Source organism: Antedon mediterranea, chromosome 7, assembly GCF_964355755.1.
Source record: "Antedon mediterranea chromosome 7, ecAntMedi1.1, whole genome shotgun sequence".
NCBI lineage: Eukaryota > Metazoa > Echinodermata > Crinoidea > Comatulida > Antedonidae > Antedon > Antedon mediterranea.
In genome coordinates this window covers 27738566-27757297 of record NC_092676.1, presented here as the reverse complement: position 1 = coordinate 27757297, position 18732 = coordinate 27738566, and the positions used below count along the sequence as shown (strand labels likewise).

Sequence of the window (18732 nt, the reverse complement as noted above, 5' to 3'; positions counted from 1 at the left end):
CTTCCGGTCGTGAGATTTGGTGTTCTATGGTTCCCCATGGTATTTAAAAAGTGGAGACTCGGTGAGAACCAGTGGCGTGACAACTATGAGCTTATGGGGGGGGGGGGGCCTGAACAGTGCCCAGAGAAAAAACAACCATTAAAATATGTCGAAAAAGGCTAAAAACTCAGGCCTCTGCGTTTCACCACTGTCGAGAACGCATTCTGTGTGTGTGTGTGTCTTTGTACTTATTTTAATGTGAGATGAATTACACATGCTCAGAGCAAAGCTGTAACACTTTTATTGCACTGTGATATATTGTTATTTATACTTAAATCACAGCCCCACGTCATCAGTACTGCAGAGTACGAGCAATTGACGGAAACGCGCGCCGTTCCAAACAAACTAAGCAATATCGATGGCGTTCGATGATGTTTTTAAATCTGTTGGCGATTTTGGACTCTATCAAAAACGAGTTTATGCGTTACTTATAACTATAGGTATTCCTGTTGGAATTCATTTACTCGCTCACGTGTTTCTTGCAGCTGAGACGGATCATTGGTGTAAAAATCCCGCTATAGATTCGTTTAATTGTAGTAAGTATGCTTTATCAACGGAGGATTGTATTGATACAATCGCGTCTTTCAAGATTACTGACAATCCAGATACATTTATTGAAGAACAGCATTGCAGACGATACGAATTTGAAGACGAGGCTGATGTGTTGACAACCAATGAGACGTGGTCCATCGGAGAATGTTCCGACGGATGGGTTTACGATAAGTCTCAGTATCGTTCAACCATAATACAAGACGTAAGTTTTGTTTAGAACAATATTGGTTCGGTAGTAAAGGCCTACATTACTTCAGTTTATGAAATGTTCTCAAAATCAATTATTAGCTACGGTATACCAGAAGATCTACTGATTCATTTCAAATAAAATAAAATAATATAAATGTAACTCTAAAAACAGAACATATTTTGAGAATTCAACGTTCGCTGTATTGACAATTCTATTGCTCTTTACTTTTCTTTTCTTTTACTACTCGTATTGGTTTCTAAATTATTTATGTTATTCTTTGGTTATAGCAAAGATAAAATTGATATTAGGCCTATTGTTTAGTGTACGGTAATTTCCAATGTTTTTTTTTTTTTAGTGGAATCTGGTTTGTGACGATGCTGCCAAATCAGCTCTATCTTCATCAATTATGTTTTGTGGGGTACTGACAGGCTCTCTCGTAGCTGGCTCATTTGCTGATCAGTAAGTAGTACTGTATTATATTGCTGACCCATGTTATTTAGGCCTACATAGCCTGGCCTTTAGTTAGTTTAGTTTAGTTATAATGGGAAAGTTTAGGCGAGTGCCTTTTTAACCCCATATCAACTACATTGTGTCGATGCGATTCTTGAAGGTGTTAGTGGTCTCAGAATTAACAACGTCAGCTGGTAAACTGTTCCAATGGTTTATTACTCGTTGCGAGAAGGTATGTCTTCTACAGTTCAATCCTTTATGGAAAATAGGCTTGAACAATTTCAGGTGATGTGATGTAGCCTAAATTAAAACGCTCATAGCTGTAAAGGTGTTTTGTTCTGATGGTTGCTGATGAAACATTGCGTCGTGAGAGATCTGAAAAGCGCACATAATATGTTTGTTTTTTTAGTATCGGAAGAAAGAAAGTTATGTACATCTGTGCAACACTTGTTGCTATAACTGGATCGATTGCGTCGTTTTCTCCGAACTTCTGGTTCTTCTGCCTAATGCGATTTTGCGTCGGTGCTTCTTGTATTGGCTCGTACATTATGGCCTTCGTCATCAGTAAGTTTATTCCGAAAATACACCAATTTTAATTACAAATCGATAGCTTTAATTTACTTTTAAGCCTAATTGATTTAGGTTGATATTATTTGTAAAATATAGATTTAGAAAAAATGAGTTTCTTTTTCTTGTGTAGGTACGGAGATGGTTGGACCTAAATCAAGATCGTTTACAGGCGTAACGATAGAGTTGCTTTACGTGATTGGAAACATGTTGTACGCACTTCTGGGTTATTTCCTACGATCATGGCGCCATCTACAACTTGTTGCCTCAATTCCAGTTGTGCTTTTCTTATTAACATACCCGTAAGAAATTATTCTTAGGCAGAAATTTCTCAATAGATCCTCATAGTTCTACTTAACCGTATATACAACCGTATCACAACGTCACTTTTGTTGATCTAGAAGGGAGTACACTTCAATGGAATAACGGAATATCCCGTTTATTCAATTGGAAAATAACATTTATTTTCTTCACAAGAAATAACAATAAATACAATGTCTAAAGCTCTGTCTACACTATCAAAATTTATGGGACAAAAACAAATGTGATGTGCCCATATACACGATGATGTCATATAAGTACCATATTTTTGGCATATCACTACCATATTTGGGTACATCACACTTTTTTGGCAAAACAACTAGTTTGAAAGTGTAGACAGAACTTTAGATAAATAATGAAAATGCCACCGACTACAAATAATAATTATCTATTGATGTGTTTTTTAGATTTGTACCAGAATCACCAAGATGGCTGGTGAGTCAACGGAGGTACAAGGAAGCAACAGACATTCTAAAGAAAATGGCTAAAACAAACGGTACAGATCTTCCTCCAGAATTCAGCGATCCAGTTGAATTAGAAAAACTGGTACGAATTAATGAATATATCTGTTATTAAATTAATAAACTCATCTGGTTCCGAATATAATAAACTGGAAAATTATTACATTTTTGTTTAACCAAATAGTCTTGGAGACGCTGTGTAGACTGACAAAACGTCATATTATTATGTATTTATACCATTTGTGTCTGTGTTATTTAGTTTACAAAAAAGTTTTATTCTTTGTTAATGTTAATTATATATTTCATTTTATAAATTATTATCAATTGCATTGTTGTTATGATAATGCTCATAAAACCTGACAATATTAATACGTTCCAAATTATTTAAATTGTTGTAATCATAAAAACAGATGTTTAATTATCATTTTTGCTCATAGAGTCACACCTAGATTATTGACTTTGACTTCACACAATAATGTCATACATATTGGAGGTAAATGTCATACAATATTTTTTAATTATGAATTTACATTGTTATATAGGTTAAAAAAGATAACACCATTACTATTTCCAAGCGACACACGTTTGTAGATCTTTTTCGAACGCCGAATTTGAGAAAGAAATCTCTGAATTTGCTCTTTAACTGGTTTGTATTTTTTATATCAATTGACTGAAAAATAGTGATTATATTAAATTAATATATATGGTTTTAGAAGGTGGGAAAGTTTTGGTTTAAGAAAAATCAAAGAGTCAAACGAGATAAAAGGTATTGCACTATTTATGCATTTTAACGTGATCTTCGCAAGAATATTATATTAGCATTTCGGATAGAAATGTGACGAATTGAATATATACAAATATCATAAGGCTATAAATTACGTACAAATTAAGGATTATTTTGTGATCATATAGTAATGTCATGGTGATAGATGGGCGTACCTCTGGTGGTGTTGTACGCGCTCATGAATAGTTTCGTAGTTGTGGCCGGCAGGGAAGAGTGACTCTTCCCTGGTTGAGGTCAGTACGCATGCTCAATCCTCATGCAATAACTTACATTATTTACTAATTTTATATATCTATGTGCCAGGATGGTTAACAGTTTGGTTTATTATGGATTGTCTTTGGGAACGAACGCCATGGGAATTAACGACTACATCGCCATGTTCTTAAGCGGAGCCGTTGGTGTTCCTGCTATACCCATCTGCCTTTTTACCGCCAATAGGTTTGGTCGAGGAAAGTCGATCAGTTTTTACATGATCTCCGGTGGTATTGCGTGTTTCATGATAGTTTTTTTGTGTAAGTTCTTCACGTAGGCCTACATTCCTAGTATTATGAAAATATGGTTAGCCCGCCATGATAGTCGAATTTAACCATTCATTTCGTTTTGCAGCTAAAGGTATCGCATTTGTATCTGTGGCAATGATTGGAAAGTTCTGTGTTATTTGTTCATTTTCATTAATTTACGTTTTTTCGGCTGAACAATTCCCTACTCCCGTCAGGTAAGTAAATTAATATTGTGAAATGCATGATCGTGCACAGTGCGTTACGTGTGACTTGCGTCATAACACCACCGTTCTTTACGTTGTCGTGAACAAACCTTTATGATGTAATTCGTCCCTGTTCAGTGTTACGTTACGTGTCTTAGTTAAAGACAGTTACGGAACGAATTGATTTCTATATTTTCAACTTTGCCATATTGTGTATCATATTTTAAACCGTAAGCTGCGTGCGTCACAACTTATGAATATTCATGTTCATTTTGTGACGTTTAATGAGGGATCCCCAACTTGTGTACGAAAATAAATATCGCAAGCGGCGTACTGAAAATACTACATTTTTTATTAGGGCTGTTGGCGTTGGGTGCGGTTCTGTTAATGCTCGTATTGCCGGTATTTTGGCGCCACAAATCTTATTCATTGGAAAGATATGGGAACCCTTTCCTTACGTCATCTTTAGTGTGATGTCATTGGCTGCAGGTCTTCTAATCTTGCTTTTACCGGAAACATTAAACACACAGCTCCCAGAAACCTTAGAAGATGGTGAAAACTTTGGAAAGTATGTTGATAATCAACGTTTATGCTTGGTTCCCACTAGAAACGCAACACAAGGACGTAACGCAACGTGAGTGAGTTGACCAATCACAAGCGATAGATTATTCGAACTGTCGCTTGTCATTGGTCAACACGCTTGCATTACGCTTACGTCCTTGCGTTGCGTCCTAGTGGGAACCAATCTTAAGTCCGTTTTATGTATACGTACGTATTTTGATGATGATGTCTGGCAAACTTTTTATCTTTTTATCAATATTATATATTTGATAGGAAGGAAAACTTGGAGAAGAACGGAAGGGCTTATGAGACTGTCGTTCAAGAAGAAACCAAAGCTTGACCACTGGTCGATGACGTAACACATTAATGCAGCATTTACACAATGTAAAATAAAATTATTCAAAATTGAATTAATTTAAAACTCATACCGTAGTTGCATTTATGTATTGTCCAAATCTATAGATCAAATAACTCACAAACATAATTTTCACTTGTAAAAATAAAGCTATGAGGCCCACTCAGCTCTCCTAAGCTGTAGAAAGTACATGACAAAAGTGTTGAGGGAACGTAAAATTAAATTAATTAAAACTCATACCGTAGTTGCAATTAGTGTATTGTCTAAATCTATAGATCAAATAAACTCATAAACATAACTTTCACTTGTAAAAATAAAGCTATGAGGCCTACTCAGCTCTATTAAGCTGTTGAAACTACATGACAAAAGTAATGAATGAACGAAAAAAAGTTGCTTTTGGTATAGTACGTTGTGAACGGATTAAGGCAAAATAAAGCTAATTTATACACAAGCTGCCTTAGCTTACTGCGTAAATGTATGAGGTATATTCAGAGCGTCATTCTGACGACTGGAGCATTCTCTACTTCTCTACGGAGCGCCATTTATGCCTTTATTAACTTCAATATTAGAAATAGTACTACGGTAACTGTGGACCCAATTTAGCACCAGGGTAGCACAGTGATATAAAATAGAAATAAAAGTCACTACTTTTAATATCGTTTGGACTGACAAACAGAAACATCTTGGCATTCACATTGATTCAAATTTATCTTTTTCTTTTCATGTAAATAAACTCCGTTCAAAACTGGGCTTGTCCATCTCCATCTTATCGCGTGCTCGATTATTTCATTAATAAACACACATCCATACTCCTCTATAACACTATAGTCCTCCCACACATTGACTATTGATGTAGTGTTTGGGAAATCAGATCGAATATTGACCGAATACAGACCATTCAAAATAGAGCACTTCGCATTATCCTTAAAGCTCATCCTCTCACACCATGAACTAACATTTACAACACCTTAAATCTTCATACAGTCCAAGATCGCATGCATCTACAACTGGGCTGCCTTGCCTACAGGTCTGCAAATGGTCTTGCTCCGGAATACCTTGCCCTGCGTCTTGCCAGAATTCCTAATCATCGATGTACCCGAAGTGTCAGTGAGAGGAAATTTGTCGTCCCTTTCCCTAAAACTGAAACTTTTAAGAACAGCTTCATCTAAGAGCACCAACATACCTGAATTTGCTACCCACCAAACTAAGAAATGCGGTAACAATAAATAATTTTAAGTCTGCTCTAAAAAAATATTTAATCCCAAAAGAAAAAACTCAACGTTTTGTAGTATTGTAGGCTATATTGTTGTATTTAAGTACATATATATTATATATTTTTATATTTTGTTAACATAGTTCATCTGTTTTTTCATATATGTTTTTGACTGTCTGCATATGCTGTTTAGGGTCACCCTCACACAAGTAAGGTTTAATAAAAAGTCACTAAATTTTAATATCTTTTCGTATGTCAATACAATGTGCTCAAGTGGACCCAATTTGACCCCTGTTGAGCACAGTGATATAAAATAGAAATAAAGTCATTAAATTTTAATATCTTTTCGTATAAAACACTGTGCTCAAGTGGACACAATTTGGTACCAGGGGAGCAGTGATATAAAATAGAAATAAAGTCACTCAAGTTTCAATCTTTTCGTATGTTAATACACTGTGCTCAAGTGGACCCAATTTGGCGTCAGTGGATTTATTTTTAAATGGAAAATAATGAATATTGTTTTTCTTTTATTTTGAAAGAAAGATATTTTGAAGATTGTATATGTCAAGTGAAACTTTTTTTAAATCAGAAGCAAAGTTGCATGGCATTATTTTCCATTAAATAGACTGCCATAAAACCTCGAAAAGAAGCCCATGTGCTCCTTCATTTTTAGTACTCTTGGGTGGGCTTCTTTTCCACATGGAGTTCTTTTCGAGATTACTTTTGCGAACTAAACGGCTAACTTCCCGCCTGGAAAATATTTCATTTACATGATTTGAAAAATCTTCTAATGTAAATAATTAACAGCATCAAAATTTAAAAGTGTGGCGTGTTGACCGCGAATGACTAACATACCATCTTTACCATAATGCACCAGCACAGACTCATTTGCACAACAACGCACGCACATACCAAACTGTTTAAAATAGAGCTACAAGGTACCCGAAAATGACATCTATTATGTTTTCAAACAACATGCATAAGAATCTTCAGTACCCCACCAGGCTTGGGGCTGAGCAAAGACAATTTTGAAAAAAAGAGCTGTATACAGTAGGTTCCCGCCCGAAAAATGGCGTTATATATAAGTCTCTTCAGGACCAGCCATACAATGGTGATTGTTTCCCAAGTGTGAGACATGCAATGCACGCGGCCGTGACGGTAATTCAACAAAACAAAATTATGAAATACAAACAGAGCTAGCACACAAAAGCCTACTTACTAATTTTAATATTTCTATAATTTAGAAAACAATTACAATGATCACCTTTGATAATTATAATGTTAAATTTCAACTATCCAGATGCGAATTTTAGGTTGGGTTTTAAAAAACTTGACTTCATATGCTTCAATTTCGAAGATCTGCTTAAAACATATTTATTTTTTTATTCTACCATAAACTTTTATTCACAACATAATATTAGTAGGCCTACAATGTAACGGTAGAATTATAATTATAATGTAAAAGATTAACAAAATAAAAATTGAACAGTGTTGTGTGTTGAGCGCGAATGACTAACAATACCATCTTTCCCACAGCACATGTGCACACTCATTTGCATAACAAACGCACGGCATACCAAACTACGATGAGATAAAATTAATTAATTCCCTTTTTTTACATTAAAATAAATTGAGGGCGCTAAACATAAAATTTAAACCATCAAAGCAAAGCGAGAGCAAAAAAAAAAAGATGGTAAATGTGCTCTCCCTGCCTCAGCACTAAGGCCCTGCCACAGCCTTTTGGGGTCGTTTCCACCACATCATCAGATGCATTGATGTTGTCGCCTCATGATGTGTGGTGGAAAGGGGGACGTATGATCTGTGAACCCCAAACACAGTGGCTCGCATAGCCTTAACTCTATTCCACCGACCAGCGTGGGAATCGAACCCACGACATACGTGTTGTTAACACGACGCTCAGACGACTGAGCTAACTGATCATTTTGGTTTTAGCAAGGTTAATAGGATTGTTATGACGTAATGATCAATTACGTAATACACGTATAAATATACTATTATCAGCTTTTCCGTCATGTACTTGGTGGTGGCGTAACGGGTAATGCTCAGTTTTGAGTGCTATCGGCTGGGGTTCGGACCTCGACTTTTTTTTTTTTTTTTTTTTAATTTTTTTTTTTTTTTAATAGAGATATGTGACACTGTATTGTCGAACATGTATGGTACCATACCGGTAGGTATTCAAATATGCTTAATACGAAATATTAAAATTCAGTGTTTCAAAAAAGTTCAAGCGATCAATACATTATAGAGGTCGCTGTCAAAATTGCTTGTTTCGTCATCAACTACCACAAACTCAAAATGGCTGCTGAAAGCACGTTGAACAAGCATCTGGCCAAACAAGATTTAGAAAATCTCGTAAGTTTATTAAGTTAAGTCGTTAAAAATAAGGTTACATGATAACAATATATGTAAAGAACATTATTGCTTAGTTATTGCTCGCAAATATGTGTTTTTCTTAGTTAAAATCCGTTTCGGCGTTTAGAATAGCCAGCACCCTTCGGACTGACCAGCCATCCCATGACATTTTTTACAATGCGCGGCGGGGATGGGCGAATTTAACCCTATCGTTCTTTCCTATTTCGGCCTAGGCCTACTAGCTTAATGTCACTATCAACCATGTCGACAATAATTGATAGCGACAGTTATTTATAGATCAAAATAGTTTTAGAAATAGGTCTAGGTAGGCCCCTACTAGTTCAGGTAGGTAGGTGGTTAAGTCACGATTGGTACTGACTGTGCTATGTAGTGTAGTAGGCCTCTAGACTAGGCCTAGTCCTATTATTCTGAACAAATAACTTTGTTTTGTAATTTTTCTATTCATTAAACTTCACAGGATGAAGAAGCATTAAATCCGTTGTCTCCAGAGGTTATTAGTCGCCAAGCAACAATAAACATTGGTAAGAACAATAATTTTTTTTGTTATTAAAAGATAAATATTTTTAAAAATATGTCTGTTGTTATTTATTTTTACTTATTTCAACAATAATAATATTTTACAAGGGTGGTCCATCCAGCCGAAGGTGATCATTAGGGACCCTCATAAAAATACCATACTTAAAACTTATGTCGTTGTGTTGTTTGTAATAATTAACATCACAGATTCAACACCAAAGTGTACACTCTTTCCACAGTGTGGTGCCAAATTGACAACCAATTGTATTTATTTTAAATAATTTGTTGCAAACACTAACTTGTCTTGAAATATTTGCCTTTTCAATATTCTTTCTCGTCTTCCTTTAGGTACCATTGGTCATGTAGCTCACGGAAAATCAACTCTTGTAAAAGCAATCTCAGGCGTCCAGACTGTGCGTTTTAAGAATGAACTTGTTAGAAACATCACTATTAAGTTAGGCTACGCAAACGCTAAGGTAAACTACTTGCCATTTAGTAAACAGACATCATCTGCGTTGTGGTGGGTCCTTACACAAATGTAGAAACTTCTGTCTCTGATCTCTGGCTTGATGGTCAAGTGTAAAAAAATATTCACAAAATTGTTAAGCAGGGAATCGAACCTGCAACCTTCATGGCTATAACCTTTGTTTGTGCCTACTCCATTTAGCCATCCACCTAGTCAATCAATTGGCTATTAAATACATAAGCGTTTTAACTGACCAATCAGAACTATGGTAATGTCTTACGATTTAAGTTTCCCAAATAACTAGTTATTTTAAGATTCAGTGCATTCTTTGGTATTGCCTCCTTTTTTGTATGATGTAATAATTTTAGCCAGTAAGTTTTCAAAATCTAACGTGGATTATTGTTGTTTGTTAATTCATTGTGTTAATTTTGTTTTACAGATATACAAATGTGACAATCCAGCATGCCCTAGGCCTGGCTGCTACTGTTCTAAGGGTAGCAACAAAGAAGATGTTTTCCCCTGTGAGAGACAAGGATGTGCAGGCAACTTTAGGCTACAAAGGTACATTCATTGTTTAAATAAAAGATTTAATCAAGACATCTATAAATAATTTGAGATTTTTGAGAGAGTATTGTTCATTTCATTTCAAAAACATTTAATAATTTCAACAATGGCAAAATAACAATACATATCAATAGGACATTTTGAAAACCATTTTCTGTATCCTGTATTAGAAAAAAAAAACATTTCATAAATATTTATTTCCTGCTATTGGCACACTGTCTAATTTTTGTTGATAAATTTTGTTTCTGACAGACACGTATCATTTGTTGATTGTCCTGGTCACGACATTCTTATGGCTACTATGTTAAACGGAGCAGCAGTCATGGATGCTGCATTGTTATTAATTGGTAAGTTTCTCATCCTATTTTTCCTCCCAGAAATTCTGATTTTAAGGTTATTTCTTACATGTGATCATCATTCTAGGGAATCATTCTAATCATAATAGGAAGCTTTTGATTTGCTGGGACCTATGATGACATGACCTATGCTGTCATGGCCTATGATTTCATGATATATATGTCATAACTTATTGATTGAAATATATATTTATACTGGGTAACCTCTTCAGTCAAAGACTGGTCTCCCAGAGGGCCCAGTTGGTGATGATTTTTTTTTTTTTTTTTTTTTTTTTTTTTTTTTTTTTTTTTGGAAGAGGAATGTTGCAGCGCCCATGTGGCGGCTCTATATTGCTCTGTGCATAACAACTTCGTATCTGTTTGCAGATGGTTTTTTTCATCAAATAAGTTTTACTGGATGCTGGAATAGCAAATTGAGCACCATATATTCACAAATTTCTTATGTGGAAATAATCGTATCTTGGAGTAAATCGCAGTTGTTTTTCTTGTTGTTTCCTGAAGTTCAGCTAGGCCCTGCTTGTGCCTTTATTATTTTAATTCAAACTCATCACTGCCCAAGAACAATGGTCTACTAGCATCAGTGGGAAGCTAGCCCTGTACTTTCAATCTGACTGTGCATATTGTTATGTAAATGATCTTGTACACCTCATGCTTGAAGATCTGCTGTTGTCATGCTAATTAGCTATAGCTCTGAGTTTCTTCATGGTTTACAGGGCTGTGTAACCAACAACAATAACAGTTGTGAACTTCTTGAAGAATCTTGCTTAATTATACAATCTTTTAAGTTGAACTCCAGTAGCTGTAGTATCCACCTATTACCAAGGAGGCCAAAAAGAAAAACCAGGCGTGGTACAAGAGCTGGGCGTGACAAACACACTAAAAACAATCTATCATTTCTGGACTTATCATCAAACTCTCTCTTATCTAAAAACAATATTAAATTTTGCAGTATTAATACAAGATCCGTTCGGAACAAAACAACAGAATTTGTGGATTTCGTTATCGAACATAATCTGGATGTTGTTGCCCTTTCGGAAACGTGGCTTAAACCAGAAGACACATCAGTTATAGGAAATATTACACCCAACGGATACTCTCTCAAACATGCTCCCCGTGGTGGTACTAAAAGAGGTGGTGGAGTTGCACTTCTTTACAAGGAAAGCATAGCAGTTAAATGTTATGACACGGGATTATTACCAAAATCATTTGAACTGCTAAATGTGGAAATAGTCAGCAATGCATCCTCAGTTTTCCTCGTAGCAGTATATCGTCCTCAAAGCAAATCAACGGGTTGCAGTCTAAATGTTTTCACTGAAGAATTCTCAACTTTGGTTGATCACTATGTATTGAAGCCGGCTCCCATACTATTCGTTGGAGACTTTAACATCCATGTGGATATGCCAAATGATGCAGATGCAATTCATTTTCGGAATCTACTTGTAGCAAGCAGTCTTCAACAGCATGTGTCTACACCTACACACCGACATGGTCATACATTAGACTTGCTGATCACTCGTTCATCTGATCCTCCTGTTTTCTCAAACCTTAATGTCATTGATGGTATATCAGATCACTGTGCAATCACATGTAATCTCCTTATCAAGAAGCCACCCGTAATCACTAAATTCATCGAAACTCGTCATTGGAATGCTATAAATTTTGAGACATTATGTAAAGATATCACACAGTCTGATCTCGGAACTTCGCTCTCAAATCTTGATTTATCAAGTAAAGTACGACTATATGTCACCACTTTGAGTGAACTTCTTGACAAACACGCACCACCGAAAAAGAGAACAGTAAAGGTCCGACCAAACACTAGTTGGTATAACAGTGACATCTATGCTGAGAAAAGAACAAAGCGTAAGCTTGAAAAGAAATGGAGAATCTCTCATCTGGAAATAGATCGTCAAGCTTACATTGCACAGAAGAGGAATGTAAATTCCATGGTAAGAAAGGCAAAGGCCAACTACTACATTGGCTTGTGTGAAGAACATGCAGCAGATCAGAAAGGACTTTTCAAAATTGTTAACCAACTCCTTCATCATCGCCAGGTATCACCTCTCCCAGATAGTCTTTCTGACTTAGATCTTGCGAACAGGTTCTGTCAGTTTTTCACAGACAAGATCAAGATCATCAGAGACGACTTCAAGATTGATGACATGTCATTTAATGAGCCTGTGACAGCTGTTCATCAGCATCTCACAACATTTACACCAGCATCTCAAGATGAGATCCGCAACATTCTGATGAAATCACCAACAAAATCATGCAGGTTAGATCCAGTTCCTACTTCTATACTGAAGAAGTGTATAGACGCAGTCGGAAATCATTAACCATTCTCTTAATACCGGCATAGTGCCAGATGAACTGAAAATTGCTCACGTTCGTCCTTTAATAAAAAAGCAAAACTTGGATCATAACACGCTGAAAAATTACCGCCCGGTGTCGAATCTTTCTTTTCTTGGAAAGACTCTGGAGCGTGTAGTGACATCACGCATTACTCCATATCTTCAAAAGCATAATTTAAATGAGAATTACCAGTCGGCATATCGTGCATGTCATAGCACGGAGAGTTCCCTTTTAAAGGTACAGAATGATTTGTTACAAGGAATGAATGATGGGAAAATAACGCTATTGGTGTTGTTGGATTTGTCAGCAGCGTTTGATACAGTTGATCACCAAAGACTGATAACCCGTCTGAGAAATCGCATTGGCATAAATGGTGTTGCTCTTAACTGGTTCCAGTCATATCTTACAGGAAGACGTCAGCTAGTCTGTATCAATGATGCATTCTCAGATGAAGCTTGCCTGGAATATGGTGTACCACAGGGGTCAGTAATTGGGCCTGGCCAGTTTTCCATTTATACGCTTCCCCTTGGTGACATTATTCGCAAACACAGTCTACATTTCCATTTCTATGCAGATGATACACAGATATATGTGTCAGTAAATCCAGTGCAAAGGGATGTTGCTGCAGCAATCAGTAAGATGGAAGCCTGTATAGAAGATGTTCGCAATTGGATGACAACAAATTACCTAAAGTTGAATGATGGAAAGACAGAGTTTATTATCGTCGGGTCTAAATGTAACATCTCCAAAATCAACATCACACATATCAGAATCGGAAACTCTAACATCGCTCCCTCATCGGTGGTCCGGAATCTGGGAATCATGCTGGATAGTAATCTCACTATGGAAGCACAAATAACAACTGTATCCAAAGCAGCATGCATATCGATTAGGAACCTTGGTCGTATTCGCGGTAATCTTAACAAGAAAACAGCTGAATTGATTGTACACTCATTTGTCACTTCTAAAATTGACATTGGTAATGCCTTGTTGTTTGGCATACCAAAATCTCAAATACAACGTTTGCAGCGCTTGCAAAATATGGCAGCTAGAATTGTAACTTATACAAAATCAAACGCTCACATAACTCCTGTCCTGATGGATTTGCATTGGTTGCCTGTTCAACAACGTATTAAGTACAAACTTGCGTTGTTTGTATTCAAGATCCTAAATGACAGTGCTCCTGCTTATTTATCTGACCTTGTGGATCGTTACGAATCATCCCGCAGAGGCCTACGATCATTGTCACAAAACCTTCTTCAAGAGCGTAGAGCGAAAAATCAGTGGGGTCAGAGATCTTTTTACGTTGCGGCCGCAAGTGTATGGAACAGCTTACCAGCAACAGTTAAATGCTCAACTAGTCTAAACAGTTTCAAGACCAACCTAAAGACGTCGCTATTCGCTGATGTTCTCGCACGTTGTTAATGCACAAAGCGCCATGAGCGCCACATGGGTGGAGGATACCGGCGCTATATAAGTTTTCATTTATTATTATTATTATCAGTGGCTGTGATGTACTAATACACCGGGGTAACCCCCTACTCGTCTCGAAAGATGTACTAGGTTCTTTAAAGTGCACACGAGCAAGTTGTGTACACTGGACCTACGGTTTATAGTCCTTATCCGAGAAGACTTGTTCTACCACCAGAACCATGGAGTGAGTGAGCCTCGAACCCCTGCCGATGTTATGGCTACGTGATTACGGTTCCACTGTCTTAACCGCTCGGCCACTCACCCACAGTGATGACATGACCTATGATGTCATGATATATGTCATAACCTATGATGTCATGATATGTCATAACTTATGATGACATGACCTATGATGTCATAATATATGCCATAACTTATGATGACATGATATATGTCATAACTTATGATGTCATGACATCATGATCAAATGTCGCTTCCATCTAGAGACCAGTTTGGAAGTATGTCTGCAAGTCTCTGAAATAAGCAGAGTGTTCTCTTTCCATTAAGTTCATTTTGTGTTAATATTTTTCATTTTATTTTTACTAAATTTTTCTGTAGCTGGAAATGAACCCTGTCCTCAACCTCAAACATCTGAACATCTTGCGGCAATTGAGATTATGAAACTTAAACATGTACTCATTTTACAAAATAAAATTGATTTAGTAAAAGAAAGTCAAGCCACGGAGCAGTATGATCAGATATTAAAATTTGTACAAGGTATGTTGCTGTGTTCCAATTATAAACTAAATATTTCTTCTACTAATTTTATAAGATAAAACACAATGTGTCTCAATATCAAGACTTCTTATACATTGTTGTCCCTTTTGATTTCAGGTACAGTTGCTGAGGGCGCTCCAGTTATACCTATTTCAGCACAGCTTAAATACAACATTGAAGTAATTTGCGAATATATCACAAAAAAGATTCCAGTACCATTACGAGATTTCTCGTCAAAACCAAGACTCATTGGTAAGTATGTTACAAGTATATTTCAAGAATTTAAGTTTCTCTAATTTTAAGTATTGTAATATTTTTAAATAATAATAATATTTGTTTTTATATAGCGCTTATTGCACAATGCTTCTAAGCGCTTCACATTATTAGCCCGGCCATTTTTTTTTTATCGAACACGTATGGAAACATACTCCCATAATGCAGCTAATAATCAGCGAAAAATTGTGTCTTGATCTAACCGGTACCCATTTACAATGTCCTAGCCCCTCATTTTCCATATTATTTTAATGTTTAAGAGAATTTAATTTGGCTAAAATTTTTTTTTTTCTTATTTAGTTATTCGCTCATTTGATGTAAATAAACCTGGATGTGAGGTTCAAGATTTGCAAGGAGGTGTTGCAGGTGGCAGTATTCTGCAGGGTGTCCTAAAGGTAAACAACAAACTTTGTTTCTACCCTCTGTGAATCACTGCCCATATTGTTGATTCATTGAACCTACAACCAACCTAAAATCAGTGCCTAGGAGCTTCTTTGCTCAGGCACCAGAGATCTGGAACCAATTTCCTCGTTTCATCCATTACACTCCATCCCCTTTTCAATTTAAATCTCTCAAGAAAACCCACCTATTTCAATAGAATATTCTTTTCATGTTGCTCTGTGTGAGACACTGAGGTGCTTTATAAATGTTCGATAATGTTATTTTGGAACATGCAAACAAGATATTGTACATAAACGAAGTCCTACTCTCCTGTCTCATATCATTAGCGGTTTCACAAAAAAAATAACAATCCTGGCATCAGACAGAACTTATTTTCAAGTGAACATATTTTTCTAGGTAGGGCAAGAAATTGAGGTGAGGCCAGGAATTGTGTCCAAAGATGTAGAAGGAAAATTGCAATGTAAACCGATTTTCTCCCGGATTGTTTCCCTGTTTGCAGAGAAGAACGACCTGCAGTATGCCGTACCTGGGGGGTTGATTGGTAGGTAATGTCATATGTATATATTGAGGGCACTCTTCAGGAATGCGTTTAACTTTGGCATTGATGGTAGTTTAAATTTTATAAACTTTATTTGTGTCAGTGAATGTGTGCAGAAAATTGGTCAGTTACATACAGTACGAAAACTGGTAATTGAAATAATGTTGTTCTCATTTTTTGTTTTTGTATGATAATGTCTGAATGGTAGTTTTTCACAAAGGTGTAGTCTGATAATTGCCCGATAATTCTAGTTATACTTAATTTTGTCTTGTTAATTTTCAGGTGTTGGTACAAAGATTGACCCCACCCTGTGCCGAGCTGATCGTCTTGTCGGTCAAGTCCTTGGGGCAGTTGGCGCTCTGCCAGATATTTATACTGAACTGGAAATCTCGTACTTTCTGCTAAGGAGGTTGTTAGGAGTACGAGTTGAAGGCGATAAAAAGGGAGCAAAAGTAAGTTTACTCGCATTCATTCATTCTGTTATATGCTACCTTATACAAATATATATTATACATACATTTTTGTAAAAATATAAAAACAATAAAATTCAATAAAGTAGTTAAAAAGGCACTATATCTATACATGTACATAAAATTAATGCAGTAAAAGTATGCTTTAAATACGTACATTTTATGGTTATTGTTATTTTAAGAGTACAATTATACTATAAAGTAAGTTTTAAAAAACAGTTGCTTTTAATATTCAATTTATTATATTATTTGTGCATTCTTGGACTGTAATTTTTAATTTTATTAAATTGTCCTAAATAATGTTTTAATTTCTTTAAGGTGCAAAAACTGTCCAAGAACGAGGTATTGATGGTAAATATTGGATCGTTATCAACAGGAGGTCGTGTATTGGCTGTAAGGGCCGATTTGGCTAAAATTGTATTAACTAACCCTGTGTGTACAGAAATTGGTGAGAAGATTGCCCTCAGTAGAAGAGTTGAAAAGCACTGGAGGTAAGAAACACAAACACCAATTAATACTTTAAACATGTATTGTCCCCCATAAACATGAAAAATGAAGATTAATGAAATCAGACTTTGATTAGGTTATTTTGTAGTTTTAATAAAATGAATCCCTTCTCATATCATAATGTTTTCTCATATAAAATAACAAAATAGATGGTCAAATGCAACCAAAAACCCATTGGTTGGCAGCCAATTTGACTTTTTGCAGTTACAGGTAAATTATCAGGTAAATAATTTTTAGGATAACTATTATGTGAAATTAAAATGCCATATTCAACAAACAAAAAAATTTTTTTCAGGGGAGAAAACATCTTTAACCGTACACAACGATTATTCAATTAATTAATTTTACATTTTAAAAACAAATGTTATTTTTATTTGTGTGTTGCAGGTTGATTGGATGGGGACAAATACGCAGAGGAGTTACAATCAACCCAACAACAGTTGACAACTGAAGCAGATTATTATTTTAATTTGCATATATTAATATGCATGAATACTGTGTGATTATTATATACATTGACCTCGGACTGTGTTTATTTAACATCAGATTCTGTATCGTTCATCATACTGTATCTAGGCAAAAATCTTGTTACAGTATCGGATGTGCTTACTCTGTAATACCAGTTGAGTGATAAAATAATACAAATAAGACTAAACAGGATAAATGCTTTCAAAACTCAACATGGAATTCTAGAACTGATACCAAACATTAATTTCTTTCACGTTGAGATGATATTATGCTACCTACAAAAATAATTTATTAATGTATTTCTATCTTCTATGTTTTTGTGAGAATCCAAATGTGCTAAATTAATTTAATCCTGAATATTCATTAAGTATGTTAAACCTGCCTCTACTCCTGAATATTCATAATGTAAGCCCCGCCTCTTTTTGTAACTTGTAACTGAATGCATACAAGCAAATCCTTTTTAACTGTAAAGAGTTGGAGGTCATGAGGTAGTTGTTGGAAATGTTTAGTTCTTTTAAGGCTAATGCAGTACAATAACATTAAAAAATAGACTCTCTGAAAAGCAGAAACCTTTTCCATAAGGTTCAAAGTTCAAAAAGGCTTTTCTACTATACCTCACTTGTTATGATTTGGACAAGAATTGTACACTATTGTCTAGTAGTATCCAATAAAAAGTGTTTATATACAAATAATAAATTGGTCTTAATATACTATTGATATTATTATTGTGTTTTATTAAAAAATAGCCTAATCTACACTTATCCTATGGATCGAAAGAGGCCCCCAGTATGAACTTGATTATCTCAATTCATTATACAGTAAATAAATTGAATCCATACATTTGCTTTCCACAAGTATAGTAATCAAAGGTAAACAAGATACATATACACATTATTCGCAGGGCTCTGGAGGCAATATTTTATCTTATCTTTTAGTTTTACATAATGGTCAACAAAATTCGTTAAAGTTGTAATAATTTGTTTTTATAGTTTCCGGTAGCATCTGAAGATATCCAGGGTTTTTATCCAGGGTAGTAATAT

General features: G+C 35.5%; 2 protein-coding genes across 2 annotated transcripts; both read left to right on the top strand.

The window, feature by feature from the left end:
• Positions 1–397: 397 nt before the first annotated feature.
• Positions 398–5161, top strand: LOC140055580 (organic cation transporter protein-like). Its single transcript, XM_072100917.1, has 11 exons — positions 398–793; positions 1137–1240; positions 1641–1795; positions 1932–2100; positions 2527–2687; positions 2840–2850; positions 3123–3226; positions 3668–3876; positions 3971–4079; positions 4426–4635; positions 4902–5161. The coding sequence occupies exons 1-11, from the start codon at positions 398–400 to the stop codon at positions 4966–4968; spliced, it is 1695 nt and encodes a 564-aa protein (XP_071957018.1). The 3' UTR covers positions 4969–5161.
• Positions 5162–8488: 3327 nt separating this feature from the next.
• On the top strand, positions 8489–18402 carry LOC140053839 (eukaryotic translation initiation factor 2 subunit 3-like). Its single transcript, XM_072098526.1, has 12 exons — positions 8489–8569; positions 9048–9111; positions 9455–9582; positions 10012–10133; positions 10389–10483; positions 14876–15034; positions 15152–15286; positions 15608–15702; positions 16106–16250; positions 16530–16699; positions 17036–17208; positions 17612–18402. The coding sequence occupies exons 1-12, from the start codon at positions 8513–8515 to the stop codon at positions 17673–17675; spliced, it is 1407 nt and encodes a 468-aa protein (XP_071954627.1). The 5' UTR covers positions 8489–8512; the 3' UTR covers positions 17676–18402.
• Positions 18403–18732: the final 330 nt, after the last annotated feature.

Excerpts from the sequence above, each read along its gene's own strand:
- LOC140055580 (XM_072100917.1), top strand. The coding sequence starts at position 398 with ATGGCGTTCGATGATGTTTTTAAATCTGTTGGCGATTTTGGACTCTAT. Across the intron at positions 3,877-3,970 it reads TTTCATGATAGTTTTTTTGT|CTAAAGGTATCGCATTTGTA; the intron begins GTAAGTTCTTCA and ends TTCGTTTTGCAG. Across the intron at positions 4,080-4,425 it reads CAATTCCCTACTCCCGTCAG|GGCTGTTGGCGTTGGGTGCG; the intron begins GTAAGTAAATTA and ends ATTTTTTATTAG.
- LOC140053839 (XM_072098526.1), top strand. The coding sequence starts at position 8,513 with ATGGCTGCTGAAAGCACGTTGAACAAGCATCTGGCCAAACAAGATTTA. Across the intron at positions 9,112-9,454 it reads CCAAGCAACAATAAACATTG|GTACCATTGGTCATGTAGCT; the intron begins GTAAGAACAATA and ends GTCTTCCTTTAG. Across the intron at positions 10,134-10,388 it reads GGCAACTTTAGGCTACAAAG|ACACGTATCATTTGTTGATT; the intron begins GTACATTCATTG and ends TGTTTCTGACAG.